General features: G+C 46.6%; 1 protein-coding gene across 1 annotated transcript in view; it reads left to right on the top strand.

Annotated features, from left to right (window-relative positions):
- kalrna (kalirin RhoGEF kinase a) overlaps positions 1-17,949 on the top strand; it is a gene marked incomplete at its 3' end in the record, with an annotated part of 163,675 nt that extends 145,726 nt beyond the window's left edge. Inside the window, exons 57-69 of the mRNA XM_079518619.1 lie at positions 5,530-5,734; positions 6,352-6,414; positions 6,564-6,591; positions 6,857-7,019; positions 8,924-9,045; positions 9,471-9,605; positions 9,786-9,950; positions 11,091-11,169; positions 12,097-12,148; positions 12,978-13,126; positions 14,734-14,872; positions 16,689-16,940; positions 17,575-17,949. Of these exons, the coding sequence (XP_079374745.1) occupies positions 5,530-5,734; positions 6,352-6,414; positions 6,564-6,591; positions 6,857-7,019; positions 8,924-9,045; positions 9,471-9,605; positions 9,786-9,950; positions 11,091-11,169; positions 12,097-12,148; positions 12,978-13,126; positions 14,734-14,872; positions 16,689-16,940; positions 17,575-17,949 (1,927 nt within the window). The remainder of the gene's footprint in view (positions 1-5,529; positions 5,735-6,351; positions 6,415-6,563; positions 6,592-6,856; positions 7,020-8,923; positions 9,046-9,470; positions 9,606-9,785; positions 9,951-11,090; positions 11,170-12,096; positions 12,149-12,977; positions 13,127-14,733; positions 14,873-16,688; positions 16,941-17,574) is intronic.
- Between the last annotated feature and the right edge of the window lie 229 nt (positions 17,950-18,178).

The raw sequence follows: 18,178 nt of genomic DNA, 5'->3' as shown, positions 1-18,178 counted from the left end.
GAAGTGATGACGGTTTGTAGTTCATCTGTGTAAACTAAACTACAACTCTCCGCTCCTCATAGTGGAGATGGAGGGTAAAGAGGAAGTGATGACGGTTTGTAGTTCATCTGTGTAAACTAAACTACAACTCTCCGCTCCTCCTAGTGGATATGGAGGGTAAAGAGGAAGTCATGACGGTTTGTAGTTCATATTTGTACATGAAACTACAATCTCCGCGACTCCTCCTAGTGGAGATGGAGGGTGAATAAACGCTGATGAAAACGCCCACAACGTTGTTCTTTATTAGACAGTTGTCATAACAAAGTCATGTTACAGTATTGTTACATCTTTAGTAGGTCTGGGACTCGATTTAAAAGAAAATCAAATTAAGTAGTGGCTGTGTAATTAATTAATCAAAATTAATCTCATGTTTAATCACATATCAATATTTGACCTGAGAAGCAATGTTAAATTTTTTCGAATTCAAACGGATTTTGGCATACAAGTGAATCGATGAGTGAGTTATTTTAAATCTACATTTCCCATCATCCACTGGGCCAAGCATAAAGCGGTCTGCATCGCTATGCCTGAAACTAATTCAGTGAGAAAGAAAGGTTCTGTGGTGCAAAAACTAAGCGCAATTAAAATGCGTTATTCTTTCTGTAATAAATGTATCCAAATTAATCAGTCAAAGTCCCAGCCCTATGTTTGAGGGGCGGTAGCCCCTCCTAACATCATGTTGACCTGAGGACGCTTCTACAAAATGTCTTCTAAATCCTAACAGTTTTCTGAAAAACCTTTTTCCTGTCGTTCTCAAACATTTTCATGTCAAGGACCCCCAAAGATGTATAATTGGCTGCCGACCCCCATCTGAAAATATGTCGTTTCAGGAACCCCTCAGAAGCAAAGATTTGAGTTAAAAACGCTCACTCTGAAATAATATAGTGTAACGACCCTGCGAAAGACCCGGCCGTAACTTGCTCCTCCAAGGGAGCTAGCTCTCTTGACGCGGTTGGTTGCTTGCCTTGTCTACTGAGTTGGAGGCCGGGGTTCGACGCCAGCTCAGGGTGCTAAACGTTACAATATATTTGATGATTTGCGCCACATTTTCACGATTTTTCAAAAATAGCTAATAATAATAACAGCTAAGGCATGACATAATTCTTAAAACACCTTAACGGGTTCCCGCCAAGAATGTGTTAACTCAAGTCACATTTGCCATTGACAATGAAAGGAGAATTTACGTCATATGTGTCTGAACAAATCGGCTTTTTGTGTCAACAAAACCCAAATGGCATGTGGCAACCAGAGTAATGTAGTAAGAGAGTGGTGATCTCTCCGCAAAGCGGGTGCCTATGGGCTATAGTTCCAAACATTGCTCCTATGGCTGGAACTATTCCATTGAGATAGAATGAGCACTTCCGCATTCCATTGTTACAATGAGAGTCAACGGGAGTGTCATTACTCTCTTTTATACTACTCTGGTGGCAACCAAACCCTCTCTGTACACTCTCAGAGTTACAGACCCATAAGGGTCCATTTGGTTACAAACTATCATTTAGGGGACCCTCTGGAACTCCCTCAAGGACCCTTAGGGGTCCCCGGGGACCCCACTCTGGGGACCACTGCTCTAAGGTGGTCCTTAGACGAGTCACCCCGGTTCCTCATACATCTGGCCAGCTCGTTGGTGCTTTGCACTCCTGTGTTTTTCTTAACCCATTCTGGGCGGGAACCCCTTTTGGTGTATTAAGCATTATGTTATGCTTTCAGAGCGAACGTTTTGAACTCAAATCTTTGCTTCTGTGGGGGGGGGGGGGTCCCTGGAACTACATATTTTGAGATGGGGTCGGCGGCCAAATACATATAATTCTAGGGGTCCTTGACATGAAATAGTTTGAGAACCACTGACATAGAAACATGAGGTTTTTCAGAAAACTGTCAGGATTTAGAAGACATTTGTAGAATCGTCCTCGGGTCTAAATGGGTTAAGTACATCCACGTATGTTAATGTGGGACGTCCCCGTGTGTTGGTTCCCACAGCATCAGTTTGCTGGCTGGCAGTTCTTGAGGTCTTTGGCAGTGTCCTGCTATAGTCTCATTCTCCTGGCTGCTATTGGCTCACCCTTGGTATTCCCTCATACAGGTTCTTGTTGCTATAACTTGACGTTAAAGGGACACACACTTCACCGCTTTTGCAACCCGGTCTTATTTTAATAATGCTTGGGAGACAAGAAACACTTTTCCGGTGGGTTTTTATGTGGGTAATAAACATGTGTTTTTAGATATTGTAGTATTTCAAAGTGTCCATGAACTCCCATGATGTCATGGACACTGCAGGCTCACTTCCTTCCTGAACTACAATTCCCATAATGCTTTGGTCCACTGCTCCTCCTCATGGATATGGGGAGCATAGACATATAAAGGTAGACGCCCCTTTCGGCCCCTTTTGCCCTCCTCAAGGGAGGGCAAAAAATTCCCGAGATTCCTTGCGAAGCCCTGCGGAAGTATGAGTGTGCCTCACAGAGCGCATGTTCGGGTCTGATAAGTCCTGGAAAAGATGCGCTGTGATTGGCCAACTATAGTCACTCGAGTGGCAGTGTTCCGTCCACTCTTCCGGCGTACCAGTGTAAATTCTTCCGCCCTCCCGTCAACACACATGGCTCCAACGAACTGCAGCGGCCAATGAGGCATCTATTTTTTAATATCTATGATGGGGAGGGCTGTCTCACTGAGACAATATGTAGTGCAGGAAGTAAGTGAGCCCAGTGTCAGCGACATCACAGAGTTCAAAAGACAAACTGTTTTCATATGTACAAATTATGCTTTGCTTTCAGTTGTGTTTGTGTTTTGTAGTTTGCAGCAGTGTGGTTTGATTTGTTTTGATGTGTTTTGCAGTGTGCTTTGATTTGTTTTGATTTCTACTAACCTCGGAGCAGTCCCGGCCCCCGATCGACCCCCCAACACTCCACAGAGGATAAAAAAATCAAATCAATCGTAAAGCAAAAGCAATCAAGAAGAAAACACACTTGGGTTTGAGTTATTTGTTTTTTCCCAACGGAAGCAGAGAGACATGCTGTGTCTCATCGTGTAGCCAAATATTCTGTGGCTCTTGAAAGGTCAGTAGACTCACTCCCAATCTTCCACCATATACGTAGTCTGAAAACTCACCTCTTCAGACTCCAGCTTGGCCCCGTAGCACTTGCCCTAGCCTCGACGACCTTACATGTATGCAAAGGATCAACTTGTGTAATTTAGATAGCATTTGATGTAGACATAGCACTCTATAGTAGCATTTACTGTACACATTTTCTACTGTTAAACAGATGCTAGGTCCTTAGCTTCCTTATGATTCATCATGACTATTTGTGTGTATTTGATGTATTACCTTGTGTTGTTCTTGCTTACTGTAAGTCACTCTGGGTAAAGAGCGTCTAAATTGTAATTGTACATACATTTAGTCATAGTTTTAGTCATCATAGCTTAGTTACTTGCGACCACAGGTCGCTGCGACCACAGCTGGTCGCATTTACTATGAAATCATGCATTTCCCGTCAGTTGATTGGTTGGTCATGCCTCGTGACATCACATGATGTCATCAATATCAAGCCCATATATGGAGATCCCTGATGTCATCAATATGGGCCAGCAACTCTACATCTGATCTCAAACCCTTAGATCTCCATATATGGAGCTGACCTGTTCTGACATTCCATATGTTGATCCTTCCCCATCCATCCTACCCCATCGATGTCTCCCTTTTGACTGATACCTGTCCATTTATACTCTATATACGGACCATGCCCCAAAGTTATTAGTGCAGCCGCGCCTCCCTACCTGGGCCCTCATCAACCCTGTACACTCAAGACACTGCTCCCGCTGCCACCCTTAGATCTCCATATATGGAGCTGATCTGTTCTGACATTCCATATGTTGATCTCACCTCACCTCATCTAGCCTGGCCTGGCATATAGCCAGCATGCTTTCTGGTCTAGAGGGGTGGCGGGCGTGCAAGAGCAACCGCTGGAGAATATAGAGGGTATGCGTGTGACATCATCATCATACCCGGAAGTTATGCGGGAACGCCTACTGAGTGGCAACTTCCTGGCCTTGACAGCCCGTACATCCAAACAGAAAAGTTTTATTTGATTCCATTAAATGACTTAAAACAACATTAAATTCACTTTGCCACTCGATCTGCCACTCGATCTGCCATTCACGTAATGCATGCGCATATCCTCTATTGGTTCACCGATCTGATCTGATCACATTAGATCATTGACACAGGGGTGAAAAGTGGTTTACAAAATCGTGGGATAAAACATTAAAAAAAAAAAAAAATCATTCCATATGCTGATCTGACCCTCGCCCAGCAGTCCGCCGTCAACCAGGCGGATGGGTGACAGCCATTTAGGGCCTTTTAGGGTGAGGTCGCGTCTCGCCCTCAGGCGTCGAACTTTTTGTGTCATCATTTTAGTGGACAAAATCAACACTGCCATCCGTAAGGAAGTTTCGCCATGCGCTTGATCAGCTACATACCACCGACCTGACCATGATCACATGACATACCACCTGACCAATTTCATTTGCGGGTGTCCCTAGTTCAAATATGATTATTTTGGGCGGTTCCCATATGGTTCAAATGAAGTATTTATTATTTACGTACTTTTACTCAAGTAAACGATGAGTGCAGTACCACAAAGTACTTTTTTTCCACACTGCCACTTCTGAATGTTTCAGTCACAGGAAAAATGTACTCGATAAGACGATAGGATTGTGTTACGCAAAGGTATGTTCCTATCTTTATCTGTTACCATTCTCTCTCTCTCTCTCTCTCTCTCTCTCTCTCTCTCTCTCTCTCTCTCTCTCTCTCTCTCTCTCTAATGCAGTGTCTCTCCACCATTTCATCTTTGGGACACTTTACTGTAAAATCTCTCCACCCATGTTCAACCTTTCCACTGAATGGACCAATCAGGGTCCGTGTTTTAGACCCCCAGGGGCTCAATCTGTCCTGTCCTCTCATTGGTCCAACTCTAAACCGCTGTCCTCTCATTGGTCCACCTCTGAACTGCTGTCCTCTCATTGGTCCAACTCTAAACCGCTGTCCTCTCATTGGTCCACCTCTGAACTGCTGTCCTCTCATTGGTCCAACTCTAAACTGCTGTCCTCTCATTGGTCCACCTCTGAACTGCTGTCCTCTCATTGGTCCAACTCTAAACCGCTGTCCTCTCATTGGTCCACCTCTGAACTGCTGTCCTGTCATTGGTCCAACTCTAAACTGCTGTCCTCTCATTGGTCCAACTCTAAACCGCTGTCCTCTCATTGGTCCACCTCTGAACTGCTGTCCTTTCATTGGTCCACCTCTGAACTGCTGTTCTCTCATTGGTCCAACTCTAAACTGCTGTCCTCTCATTGGTCCACCACTAAACTGCTGTTCTGTCATTGGTCCAAGTCTGAAATGCTGTTCTGTTATTGGTCCAAGTTGCTGGACCAGAAGGATTGTTCCTCTCCTTCTGATTGGTGGACTGTTGTTTGACTTCCTGTCCTGAACAGGAAGTCAGTGTCGTGGAACACGCTGCGCGCCAGGAAGCGTGCCGAGGCCGTGGCGGCAGCGGGGTTCAAAGGTCAAGAGGTCAACGCAGCGGGGTTCAAAGGTCATCAGGAGGTCAACGGCCTGCTCCTCCCCCGCAAGGTCAAAGAGCCGACGCCCACTCCGACGCTCGGCCCCGCCTCCTCTGCCAAGGGGTCAAAGGGCAAAGTGAGTTGTGTGTGTGTGTGCGCATTGACATGCATTAGTCTACGGACCCTCATTTAATGCCATTTCTTTCACTGGGACCCCCAATTTATATTGTAAAATCATTGTTAACTGGATCAGCACCAGTGCTATAGTGGCCGCTAGCACTAGCGTTTTTGAAAAAAACTCCTAAAATGGCCGACAATCAGTTCCGGTTCAAACACTATAGTAAACTTCCGCTAGCTATTTCACAGGTCAGGAGGAGAGGTGATCCGATCGGGGAATAATAGTTTTTGTCACATCTAAGTCAAATAAAGGTCTAATCAAGCCCCGAATATCGCATTTTAAGCATACTATGATCCATAATGCACATAAAGACCGCACGTGTCCGTGCACGCAAGTATTTTGGCTGTTTTTAGGTAAACGTCACGGTCCGTTGGTATAAAAAGGCTAATCATGCTAATTATATATTTTTTACCGCTGGATTATGGGGAATAAAACAAATCTTCCCCATTGCAAAGGTGAATTAATCTCGTTTTCTCGGGGCCGGTGCGGAAACACTCCACTGTCCGACTGCAATTGTAGTTAATGGAACTCTCCTCTCCTCTCCTCTCCTCTCCTCTCCTCTCCTCTCCTCTCAGGAGAGTCACAGCTCAGAGGAGTCAGATTGTGACGATGACCTAGTGCCCAAGACAGGCATGGAGGTACGCACGCACTCACTCACTCACTCACTCACGCACGTACACACACACACACACACACACACACACACACACACACACACACACACACACACACACACACACACACATAATAACCATAGCATTAACACGCTGCCTTGTTTCTTCTACAGCTGTTCAACCCCAACTTCATCCAGGAAGGTAAGTGTGTGTGTGTGTGTTTGTGTGTGTGCGTGTGCGCGTGCGTGTGTGCGTGCGTGCGTGCGTGCGTGCGTGCGTGCGTGCGTGTGTGCGCATGCTTTTTAATTCCTATACACATGGACGTCCGTGCATGCTGTCTGTTACTGTGCACCTGGCACACTGACACACACACACACACACACACACACACACACACACACACACACACACACACACACACACACACACACACACACACACGTGAGCTTGTCCTTGTGTGTACCAGTGCCTCCAGAGTTCCTGGTACCCCTGGGTGACGTGGTGTGTGCGTTGGGGGAGACGGTGGTTCTGTGCTGCAAGGCGTGCGGTCGACCCAAACCCACCGTCACGCTCAGAGGACCCGACCAGAACCTGCTGGTCAACAACGCTCGCTTCTCCATCGATATCAGGTCAGTGTTTTGTTGGACTCGTCTAATAGAAGAGTTACGACATTGGGGGGGGGGAAAGCCAGTCTGAAAAGGTGGGTTTTGAGTGTGCTTTTAAACATTTCGAAGGTGGGGGGGCAGCTCTGATGTGGGCTGGGAGTGAGTTCCACTGCGAAGGCCCTGTCTCCCCAAGTTGGTTTGTGGGGTTCCAGTTGGCAGTGCTTGACCTGAGAGAGCGGGAGGGGACATGGCGGTTGATGAGTTCAGAGAGGTAGAGGGGGGGGGGGGGGCCTGGTTGTTGAGGGCTTTGTAGGTGATGGTGAGTATTTTGAAATCAATTCTGAACTTGACTGGGAGCCAGTGGAGTTCACGGAGGACAGGTGTGATGTGGGACTGGATCGGGTTCTGGGGAGCAGGCGTTTCGGACGTAATGTAGTTTTTTGAGGACCTTGGTGGTGACGCCGTACAGGAGGCTATTGCAGTTGGTGTATAAATAAAGTTTTCTTGGTTGGTGTTCAGGGACAGTGTATACATAAAGTGTTCTTCCAGGGACACGGGGGACAGTGTATAAATAAAGTGTCCTTCCAGGGACATGGGGGACAGTGTATAAATAAAGTGTTCTTCCAGAGACACGGGGGACAGTGTATTAATAAAGTGTCCTTCCAGGGACACGGGGGACAGTGTATAAATAAAGTGTTCTTCCAGGGACACGGGGGACAGTGTATTAATAAAGTGTTCTTCCAGGGTCACGGGGGACATCTTTTTGTAAATATAGTGTCCTTCCAGGGACACGGGGGACAGTGTATTAATAAAGTGTCCTTCCAGGGACACGGGGGACAGTGTATTAATAAAGTGTCCTTCCAGGGAACCGGGGGACATCTTGTTGTAAATAAAGTGTCCTTCCAGGGACACGGGGGACAGTGTATTAATAAAGTGTCCTTCCAGGGACACGGGGGACAGTGTATTAATAAAGTGTCCTTCCAGGGAACCGGGGGACATCTTGTTGTAAATAAAGTGTCCTTCCAGGGACACAGGGTACAGTGTATTAATAAAGTGTCCTTCCAGGGACACGGGGGACAGTGTATTAATAAAGTGTCCTTCCAGGGACACGGGGGACAGTGTGTTAATAAAGTGTCCTTCCAGGGACACGGGGGACAGTGTATTAATAAAGTGTTCTTCCAGGGACACGGGGGACAGTGTATTAATAAAGTGTCCTTCCAGGGACACGGGGGACAGTGTATTAATAAAGTGTCCTTCCAGGGACACGGGGGACAGTGTATTAATAAAGTGTCCTTCCAGGGAACCGGGGGACATCTTGTTGTAAATAAAGTGTCCTTCCAGGGACACAGGGTACAGTGTATTAATAAAGTGTCCTTCCAGGGACACGGGGGACAGTGTATTAATAAAGTGTCCTTCCAGGGACACGGGGGACAGTGTGTTAATAAAGTGTCCTTCCAGGGACACGGGGGACAGTGTATTAATAAAGTGTTCTTCCAGGGACACGGGGGACAGTGTATTAATAAAGTGTCCTTCCAGGGACACGGGGGACAGTGTATTAATAAAGTGTTCTTCCAGGGACACGGGGGGACAGTGTATTACTAAAGTGTTCTTCCAGGGACACGGGGGGACAGTGTATTACTAAAGTGTTCTTCCAGGGACACGGGGGAAAGTGTATTAATAAAGTGTTCTTCCAGGGACACGGGGGACAGTGTATTAATAAAGTGTTCTTCCAGGGACACGGGGGACAGTGTATTAATAAAGTGTCCTTCCAGGGACACGGGGGACAGTGTATTAATAAAGTGTTCTTCCAGGGACACGGGGGACAGTGTATTAATAAAGTGTCCTTCCAGGGACACAGGGGACAGTGTATTAATAAAGTGTTCTTCCAGGGACACGGGGGACAGTGTATTAATAAAGTGTCCTTCTAGGGACACGGGGGACATCTTGTTGAAGATCTGTAACCTCATGCCTCTGGACACCGGGATCTACACCTGCATCGCCGTTAACACCCACGGCTCCGCCTCCTCCTCCGCCTCCATCAGAGTGCAAGGTAAGCTCCGCCCCCGGTGGGCGTGTCATACTTACGACAGATGATAATGATTTTTGGGTTCTTGTTGCGTACAGTATATAACAGAATAACATTTTTGTACGTTTTTGAATAAATATTTGAAGTTTTTCAGTTTTTTAGTCCTAAATGGGTTAAACCATTTAGACCTTAGAACAATTCTACAAATGTCTTCTAAATCCTGACAGTTTTCTTGAAAAACCCATGTTTCTATGTCAGTGGTTCTCAAACATTTTAAGGACCCCCAGAATTATATGTAATTGGCCGCCGACCCCCATCTGAAAATATGTAGTTCTTGGGACCCCCTAGAAGCAAAGATTAAAAACGTTCGCTCTGAAAGAATATATTCGAAGAATTGCACCACATTTTCAAGATTTTGATGTTTGCCTTGCTGTGATTGGTCCATCCAGGTATCCCGGCGGCGCCCTCCAGACCGCTAGCCCAGGAGGCTAGCAGCACGGCGGCCATCGTGCACTGGCTCCCCCCGCTGGCCGCCGCCACTAACTGCACCGTCAGCAGCTACACTGTGGAGTTCAGACAAGAAGGTACTGTGTGTGTGTGGGGGTGTGGGTGTGGGTGTGTGTGTGTGTGTGTGTGTGGGTGGGTAGGAGGGACCGGGCCTTAATTTTCAGTCATGTTGAGGAATGTAATCTCCGTTATGATGTTGTGTGGGTGTGTCCAGACTCTATGGTAACGTCGCTATGGTAATGTTATGTTGTGTCCAGACTCGTTGCTATGGCAGCAGGCCGTGTCCAGCACCACAGAGCTGTGCCTCCAGATGGATGACCTCATCCCAGGAGGTCACTACCAGTTCCGGGTCACGGCCTCCAACCCCTGGGGGGTCGGCCCCCCCTCACAACCCTCCAACATGGTGACTCTGCCTAGCAACAGTGAGAATACTTTATTATTGTCTCCACCAGGCCGAGTATGTTTTGCACTCCGTCCGTGTGTGTGTGCATCCGTCCGTCTGTTACCAGCTAATCTCTGGCACCGTTAACCCGGTCGATGCCAAATTTTGTACACACACTCCCTGGATGCCAACGATGAACCTCTACCCCAAATTTTCCATAACGGTCTGTTATAGCGCCACCAGGAGGCCGATATTTGAAAAACATTTTTTTTTATATTACTCGATTACCGATATTTCAGATTCCATCCTAATTGGCTAACATTGGCTTTCAAAGTTAGCAGGATTGGCCCGTTTTGAACAAAAAGCCTCAAATCATGAATGCAGCATGCAATTTACGTGAAATCTTTCACAGACTTTCCTACTAGGCTGAGGAATATATCCCACCCTTTTCACATTGGCCTGTTATAGCTCCACCAACAGGTGGATTTTTGCAACACATTTTTGGAACAAATTGCCTCAAATCATCCAATGTGTAAGAATAAATGCCACCCTTTTCTCATTGGCCTATTATAGCGCCACCAGGAGGCCACAACCTGACCTGGCCTGGTGGAGACCTGTGCCCCGAGGGGCACTTTATCTAGTTATTATTATCAACATGGTCATTCTGCCTAGCAACAATAGAGCACCGAAGTCTGACATCTATATCGGTAATCCATGGGTTCATGTACTTTTTATTTGTATTGTATATTGTAACTGTGTTTGAAAATAAACGTGTCATCCCGGCCGCTTCACTCGTATGGATATGAAGAATCAACTGACTGAGAGAAAACGCTAATGTTACTGCTTCTGAATTAGTTACATTTTCGCTAGAAACAGACTGTATCATATATGAGTGACTGACGGTCGCAAACGATACAGAGACACCTCCCCGACAATAACGCCGAGACAGCTTGTTTATTTTTGCACCACAATGCTTATATGAGATGATTTTAAGATGAGCCCATGTTATTCTCCATAGAGAAATTACTTCTGTGAACCCGGCAGAACCGGGGGATGAGCGAGTGACGGCCAGGGCTTCGGCGCTCTATTATGAATGTTTCAAAAATGGTCAAAAATAGATGACTTACAAGCCGTCTGTCTGTCTGTCTGTCTGTCTGTCTGTCTGTCTGTCTCCATATAGACTCCGCCTACGATGGCAGTGTCGTGCAATGGAAGGACAACTTTGACTCTCACTTCTCTGAGATCTGTGAGATAGGAAGGTAACATTCTGTCTCTCTGTCTCTGTCTCTGTCTCTGTCTCTGTCTCTCTGTCTCTGTCTCTCTGTCTCTGTCTCTTGTCCCAAGACTAAATAACACTGTCCCGTGGTTATGAAATTATGACCGATATCCGATTATTTGCAGAGTCATATCTGCCGATACCGATTCTGACCGATTCCGATATTATACAGAGGACTGCAATGTATTCAATCAATCAATAGCCTATACTTTTCCAAGTGTCTGTTTTCACTACTGAATGACTACTGAATGTGATGAGTACACAAATGTAATGTAGAATTTAGCCATTGACTGTCACATTATTATTGCATCATCAATATCGGTGAAAATAATCTGGAGTATTTTGAGACCGATCCGATACCGATATGGTATTTTTATGGCGAATATGGCCAATTCTGATACTCTACCGATTATATTGTGCATCTCTACTGTCCTGTAAATCAGGGGTCAGCAACGTTTTTCACATGAAGTGCCATGCTTTTATGTTCTTGATAGTCAGTGTGCCATATCAACATTACATTTTATTATGACACCACATCGATATACAAATACGACAACCTGATTTGAAATATTTTCTTAACATTAGGTCATTGATGAGTACTTTAGGCCTACTGATGAGTAGACTTAATAAGAGGAATAACCCACGTATCTCCCAGACTCCCTCCCAAGTCAGAGTTCAGAGTTTGAATGAATGTAGAATTATGTGCAGGATGTAATTTACACACTGATGTGAGGAGACTTAATATTATAAAGGAAATTTCCTCTCTCACACTTATGTCAGTGTGCCAGTGATCACCCTCCACTGTGCCAATGTTGGCACCCATGCCTAAGATTGCCTACCCCTTCTGTAAATAACTGTCATTCTTGTCCTCTTGTCTGTCTGTCTCCATCATTCGTATTCTTCATTCCAGAGGAAGGTTTTCTGTGGTGAAGAAATATCTGGACAAGACCAGCAAGAAAGAGGTATGGATGGATGGATGGATGGATGGATGGATGGATGGATGGGTGGGTGGGTGGATGGATGCATGGATCGGTGAATGGATGGATGGATGGGTGGGTAGATGGATGGATGGATGGAAGGGTTCCCAGATTGCGTTTTTTGGTCAAAACAAGCTGTATATTCAACAGCCCATAACTAAAGAACCGATGATCGCATTTCCAAAAAGCATTTTACGGGTTAGCATGTATGCATGCTAACATGCTAACATGCATGCTAACATAGCATGCTAACATGAACATGCTAGCATTCTAGAATGCTAACATGAACATGCTAGCATTCTAGAATGCTGAACATCCTATCATGTCATGCTAACAGGCTAACATTTTCAGCATGCATCGCTGTGTGATGAAGTAGGAGTGAGATGTGTTTTGTTGGACGATGCGACACACAGCTTCCAGACCCAACATAAACAGCTGCCTGCTTCTAGTAACGGCAGCACTGCGTGGCCATGCCCCCATCCTCTCTCTACCGAATCGCCTACTCTGTTTATGGGGGGGGCGCGCATGTGTGTGTGTTTGCTCTCCGTTTCGTGGTTATGCAGAGCAGAGGGGGGTGCCCAGAGTCAGACCAGCACAAACTATACGCATGGTCGCATGCACGTATTACGAAAATAGTCACTCTTCAAGGTCACATGCAACACTGTCCGCGTTGTGAATGTGAATGACTGTTGATGACACTGTAAAGAGAGAGATAGCAGCCTACCGTTCCTATAATATTTGGGTAGGGGCCTATACAAATTCAGCATTTCTTGTGTGTGTGTGTGCGTGCGTGCGTGCGTGTGTGTGCTTCCAGGTAGCGGTGAAGTGCGTCAGTAAGAAGCTGCAGAAGAAGGAGCAGGTCTCCCACGAGGCTGACCTCCTCACACACGTCCAGGGTCACCTGGTGGTGGCGCTGTTGGACACCTACGAGACGCCCACCTCTCTGATGCTGGTGATGGAGCTGTGAGTGCACATTTTAACCATTTATTAATGTCCACACAAAGGAGATGCATACAAGGACACAAATAGTAAAGGTGCAGTAGAGTTACACTTACAAAATCATGGCAATGTGTTTTCATGTCACAACAGGCATGTCACTCAGCATCTATCTATGGGTATAAGTAGCAGCGTCTCCGCCATATGTGGCGGCTGCCAATTATACAGTTGGGTGCCACCGATATTGTCCCTTATCATTTGACCCATTTAGGCGTGACCTCAAAATTTAAAAAAATCCTTCTAAATCCTCCAGTTTTCTGAAATAAATATTTTCACGATTTTTCAAAAATAGCAGACCTACAAGCTCGTAGCGCGCCACTCGGTGGCGCGCTATGAGCTTGTAGATCTGCTATTTTTCAATAGCTAAATTATAACAATGTTTAAAACACCAAAAGGGGTTCCCGCCCAAAATGGGTTAACTGTCCTTTTGCGCAGATCACGCAAACCTCAGCAAAAAGAAAAGGACAATATCGATGGCCTCCAACTGTAGCAGAGACACTACAATACTTTGCCAGCCTTTTTGCCTCTTTTTTGGGCATCCCAAGTTGTTGGAACCCTCTAACAACCAGTCTGTGGGTATATGCCCTAGGCTGCCGAATATAAACACAAATAGTCTGCACCTCTGAGATGGTATTTAGGAGTGTTTTTTATTTAATGACCATGGTCATAAAGGCTTCCTCTAGGCTGTGGTCCGGTGCAGGCTATCTCTAATACAGACACCTCCCTGGACTCTTCATCAACCACAACAACATCTGGTGTATTAGCTGTCAGAGATATGTAAATATGTCTGGGTTATCACAGAGTTGAAACATGGATGGAATGACACAGGAACACACGCACGCATGCATGCACACACGTCCTAGACCAGTAGTTTTCAACCTCTTTCATATCAAGGTCCATTATGCATTCGGCAATTTGAGCCACGGAACCACCATTTGATGACATGTAGCCTCTCAGACCCAAAACTAAAGAATATTTTTGATATCGTTCGGATAAGATTTTGGCCACAATTCCATGCTGGAATATTGATGACCGACATCCGACAAACCATTAGGAGAGATAGCAGGCAAACGTTGATCAAAATAACAATTCTTCTACATTCTCTAATTGTCTAGACTTCTTGTAAATTAAGTTATGCGGAAGTTTAAAAAAGAAAAGAATAACTTACTCTCAAGAGTTAAAGGGTCCATTTGGTTACCAACTCTCATCATCATTTAGCTGAGGACAACCTGGAACCCCACTCAAGGACCACTGGTGGTTCCCGGGCCACTGGTTCAATAAACCACTGTCCTAGACTCTTTTCCCTTCCCTAAAACACCCTGGACAACACTCAATGCCTCCCAGACTCTTCACCCTTGTAAATTGTGAGTGCGTGCGTGCATGTCTGCTAAATGCCTAAAGAGTGTGTGTGTGCGTGTGTGTGTGTGTGTGCGTGTGTGTGTGTGTGTGTGTGTGTGTGTGTGTGTGTGTGTGTGTGTGTGTGTGTGTGTGTGTGTGTGTGTGTGTGTGTGTGTGTGTGTGTGTGTGTGTGTGTGTGTGTGTGTGTGTGTGTGTGCGTGTGTGTGTGTGTGCAGGCTGCAGGGTGGGGGTCTCCTGGACCACCTGGTGTCCCTCTCGTCTCTCGTGGAGGAGACGGTGTCGTCGTTCATCAGAGACACTCTGGAGGCTCTGCAGCACCTGCACACCTGCAGGGTGTTACACCTGGACCTCAAGGTAGGTGGCGCTGTGTGTGTGTGTGTGTGTGTGTGTGTGTGTGTGTGTGTGTGTGTGTGTGTGTTTGTGTTTGTGTGCGTGCGTGCGCGCACGTGCCCGTCAGTGTTGTCTTCGTCGACTACCTTTTTTCACTGACGAAAACTAAATGGAAACTAAACGAAAACTAAGCTACAACGACTAAATATACTGACAATCCAGTATAAGTCATTTCACACTTGGTTGCATGCTTAAAATAGCTGATCTACAAGCTATCTACAAGCTCGTGAGCTTGTAGATCAGCTATTTTCAGCAAGTGTAAAAACAGCCATTACGACAGCATCAAGGCCCGTCAAAATACATTTTAGTCGACTAAATCAACTGTAGATTTAGTCGACTAAAATCTTATGACATTTAGTCGACTAAAACTAGACTAACACTTCATTCCAGGTGACGAAAATGTGCCTCCAAAAACAACACTGGTGCGCGTAGCCCACAGCACTTGCCCTAGCCTCGATGACCCTACAGGCCTATGTAAAGGCTGCAGGTCACAGATGCATGGTCTTACTATTATAAATATAAGAACTTTGGCTAAAAGCTTGTGTTTAATCCACATAGGTTCAATGTTTGGAACTATAGCCCATAGGCACCCCGCTTTGTCTCAATGGGATAGTTCCAATGTTTGGAACTATAGCCCATTGAGGAAGTGCTCATTCTATCTCAATGGGATAGTTCCAAATGTTTGGAACTATAGCACCATAGCACCCCGCTTTGTCTCAATGGGATAGTTCCAATGTTTGGAACTATAGCCCATAGCACCCCTCTTTGTGGATAGTTCCAATGTTTGGAACTATAGCCCATAGCCACCCGCTTTGTCTCAATGGGATAGTTCCAATGTTTGGAACTATAGCCCATAGTACCACGCTTTGCGGCGAGATCAAAGCATATGTCGCGACTCTCTTCTTCTACGGCTCTGGTTACAACCTAAACGGACTTCCTCTTCAAAATAAGAGCCACTTGTAATTGATTGATTAGTCAACGCTAGTTTTATTTCTCTCAGTCTACTTCCAGGACGTAGATAGACATTATTTTGTAGGCCGTGCCACCAGAGCTCTGAGGCTTTGCTTCTTGGACATTCTGACGAGTGTCTGCTGGCTGTGATGCAGCAGAATGTTGTGTCTCAGGAGGTCAATTCCTGTCCCAGCGGCCCTAGTCTCACGTAGCCAGACAACTATTCCACAATCTATTATCTATTCCACTATCTAACTATTGCACTCTGAACGAATGCTATATAGAGTCTGGAACTACACCTCATGAATGCTATATAGAGTCTGGAACTACACCTCCTGAATGCTATATAGAGTCTGGAACTACACCTCCTGAATGCTATATAGAGTCTGGAACTACACCTCCTGAATGCTATATATGTGCGTGACTGTAAAGATGTGGGGAGGAGTCTCCACTTCCGCTTTAGATTTCACTCATGATCAGAGCTTCCGTTGCTCCAGATTGTATGACGGAAGCATTTATATTTCACTCATGATCAGAGCTTCCGTTGCTCCAGACTGTATGACGGAAGCATTTATATTTTACTCATGATCAGAGCTTCCGTTGCTCCACACCGTATGACGGAAGCATTTATATTTCACTCATGATCAGAGCTTCCGTTGCTCCAGACCTTATGACGGAAGCATTTGAAAATTGCGAGAGGCAACGGTCGGTATACGCAAAAGCACCTCCATGTGCTTGATCTGCCACGCAGCATGCATTTTGACGACGTGTGTGTGTGTGTGTGTGTGTGTGTGTGTGTGTGTGTGTGCGTGCGCGTCTCTCCCCTCAGCCAGAGAACGTGCTGGTGGACCTAAGCTCCTCCCCCTCCTGTCCGTCCGTCAAGCTGGTGGACCTGGGCGACGGGACGCGGCTGTCGGCCGGGGGGCGTCGCCCGCACATCCACCCGTTGCTGGGCAACGCGGAGTTCGCGGCGCCCGAGCTGGTGCGCGGCACGCCCGTGTCGGCCGCCACGGATGTGTGGGCGGCGGGTGTGCTCGCCTACGTGGCGCTCAGCGGGGTGTCGCCCTTCCTGGACGAGTCGGTCAGTAACTATATATACTTAACACACACTGAGAACCTGAGAACAGATTCTACAGAATATCTTCTAAACCCTATGTTTCTATGTCAGTGGTGCTCAAACTATTTCATGTCAAGGAGCCCCAGAATGATACGTATTTGACCGCCGACCCCCATCTGAAAATATGTTGTTCCAGGGACAATACAAGCTCATAGTGCGGCACTCGGTGCCGCTATGAGTTTGTAGCTATTTTTTTTCAGCTTGTAGCATTATGTTTGTAGCATTATGTTATTTTTCATTAATAACATAATGCTTAAAACACCAAAAGGGGTTCCCGCCCAGAATGGGTTAAGCATTATGTTACAATAGCAGATCTACAAGCTCATAGCTCATAGGTCGAGCTTGTAGGTCTGCTATTTTTGAGAAATCGTGAAAATGTGGCGCAAATCTTTGAATATATATTCTTTCAGAGCAAACGTTTTTTAACTGAAATCTTTGCTTCTGAAATCGTTGTCCCTGGAATAACATATTTTCAGATGGGGGTCGGCGGCCAATTTCATATAATGTTTGGGGACATTTGTATAGAATCACCCTGGGGGTTTTAAGTAAGCCATGTGAGTTATACTTTTCTTCTTCTTCCTCCACCCCTTCCTTCCAGCCTGAGGAGACGTGCGTGAACATTGTGCGGACGGACTTCTGCTTCCCCGATGAGTACTTCGGCGACGTGAGCCAGGCGGCGCGGGACTTTGTGACGTCGGCGCTGCGCGACGACCCGCGCAAGAGGCCCAGCGCCACGGGCTGCCTACAGCACCCCTGGGTGGTGGTGGTGGGGGGTGGGGGAGGGCCACGGGGGGGAGGGGGGCAGGGCGAGGGTGCCCGCCGCACGCCACTGGACACGGCACGCCTGGCGGCCTTCGTGGAGCGCCGGAGGCAGCATCTCCACGACGCGCGGCCCGTCGCCAACATCAAAGGACTGGTCAACGCCCGGGGAGGAGGAGGGGGCGGGGGCGTCGGCCTGGGGAACACCATGTGACCGGAAGAGCACCATGGGGGCCCAAATTAGGCCCCATTGGGGGGGGACACACGCAGCCCAGGGGGCTCTCAGGGGGGGGCCCTTCAGGGAAACTGGACTGTGCCGTACTGGGTTTTATGAGGCTCTGCTGGGGACCTTCATTGGCTGTTGATTGTGTTAAATTTAGGTTAAAAAAACTGAAAAGTTTGCGTGCGCACATGCTATGCCCCCCCCCCTCCCCTGAATTACT

The sequence above is a fragment of the Electrona antarctica genome (assembly GCF_951216825.1).
Source record: "Electrona antarctica genome assembly, chromosome: 13".
Classification (NCBI taxonomy): domain Eukaryota; kingdom Metazoa; phylum Chordata; class Actinopteri; order Myctophiformes; family Myctophidae; genus Electrona; species Electrona antarctica.
Note: the sequence above shows the minus strand (reverse complement) of the source record. Positions and strands in the feature narration are given on the sequence as shown.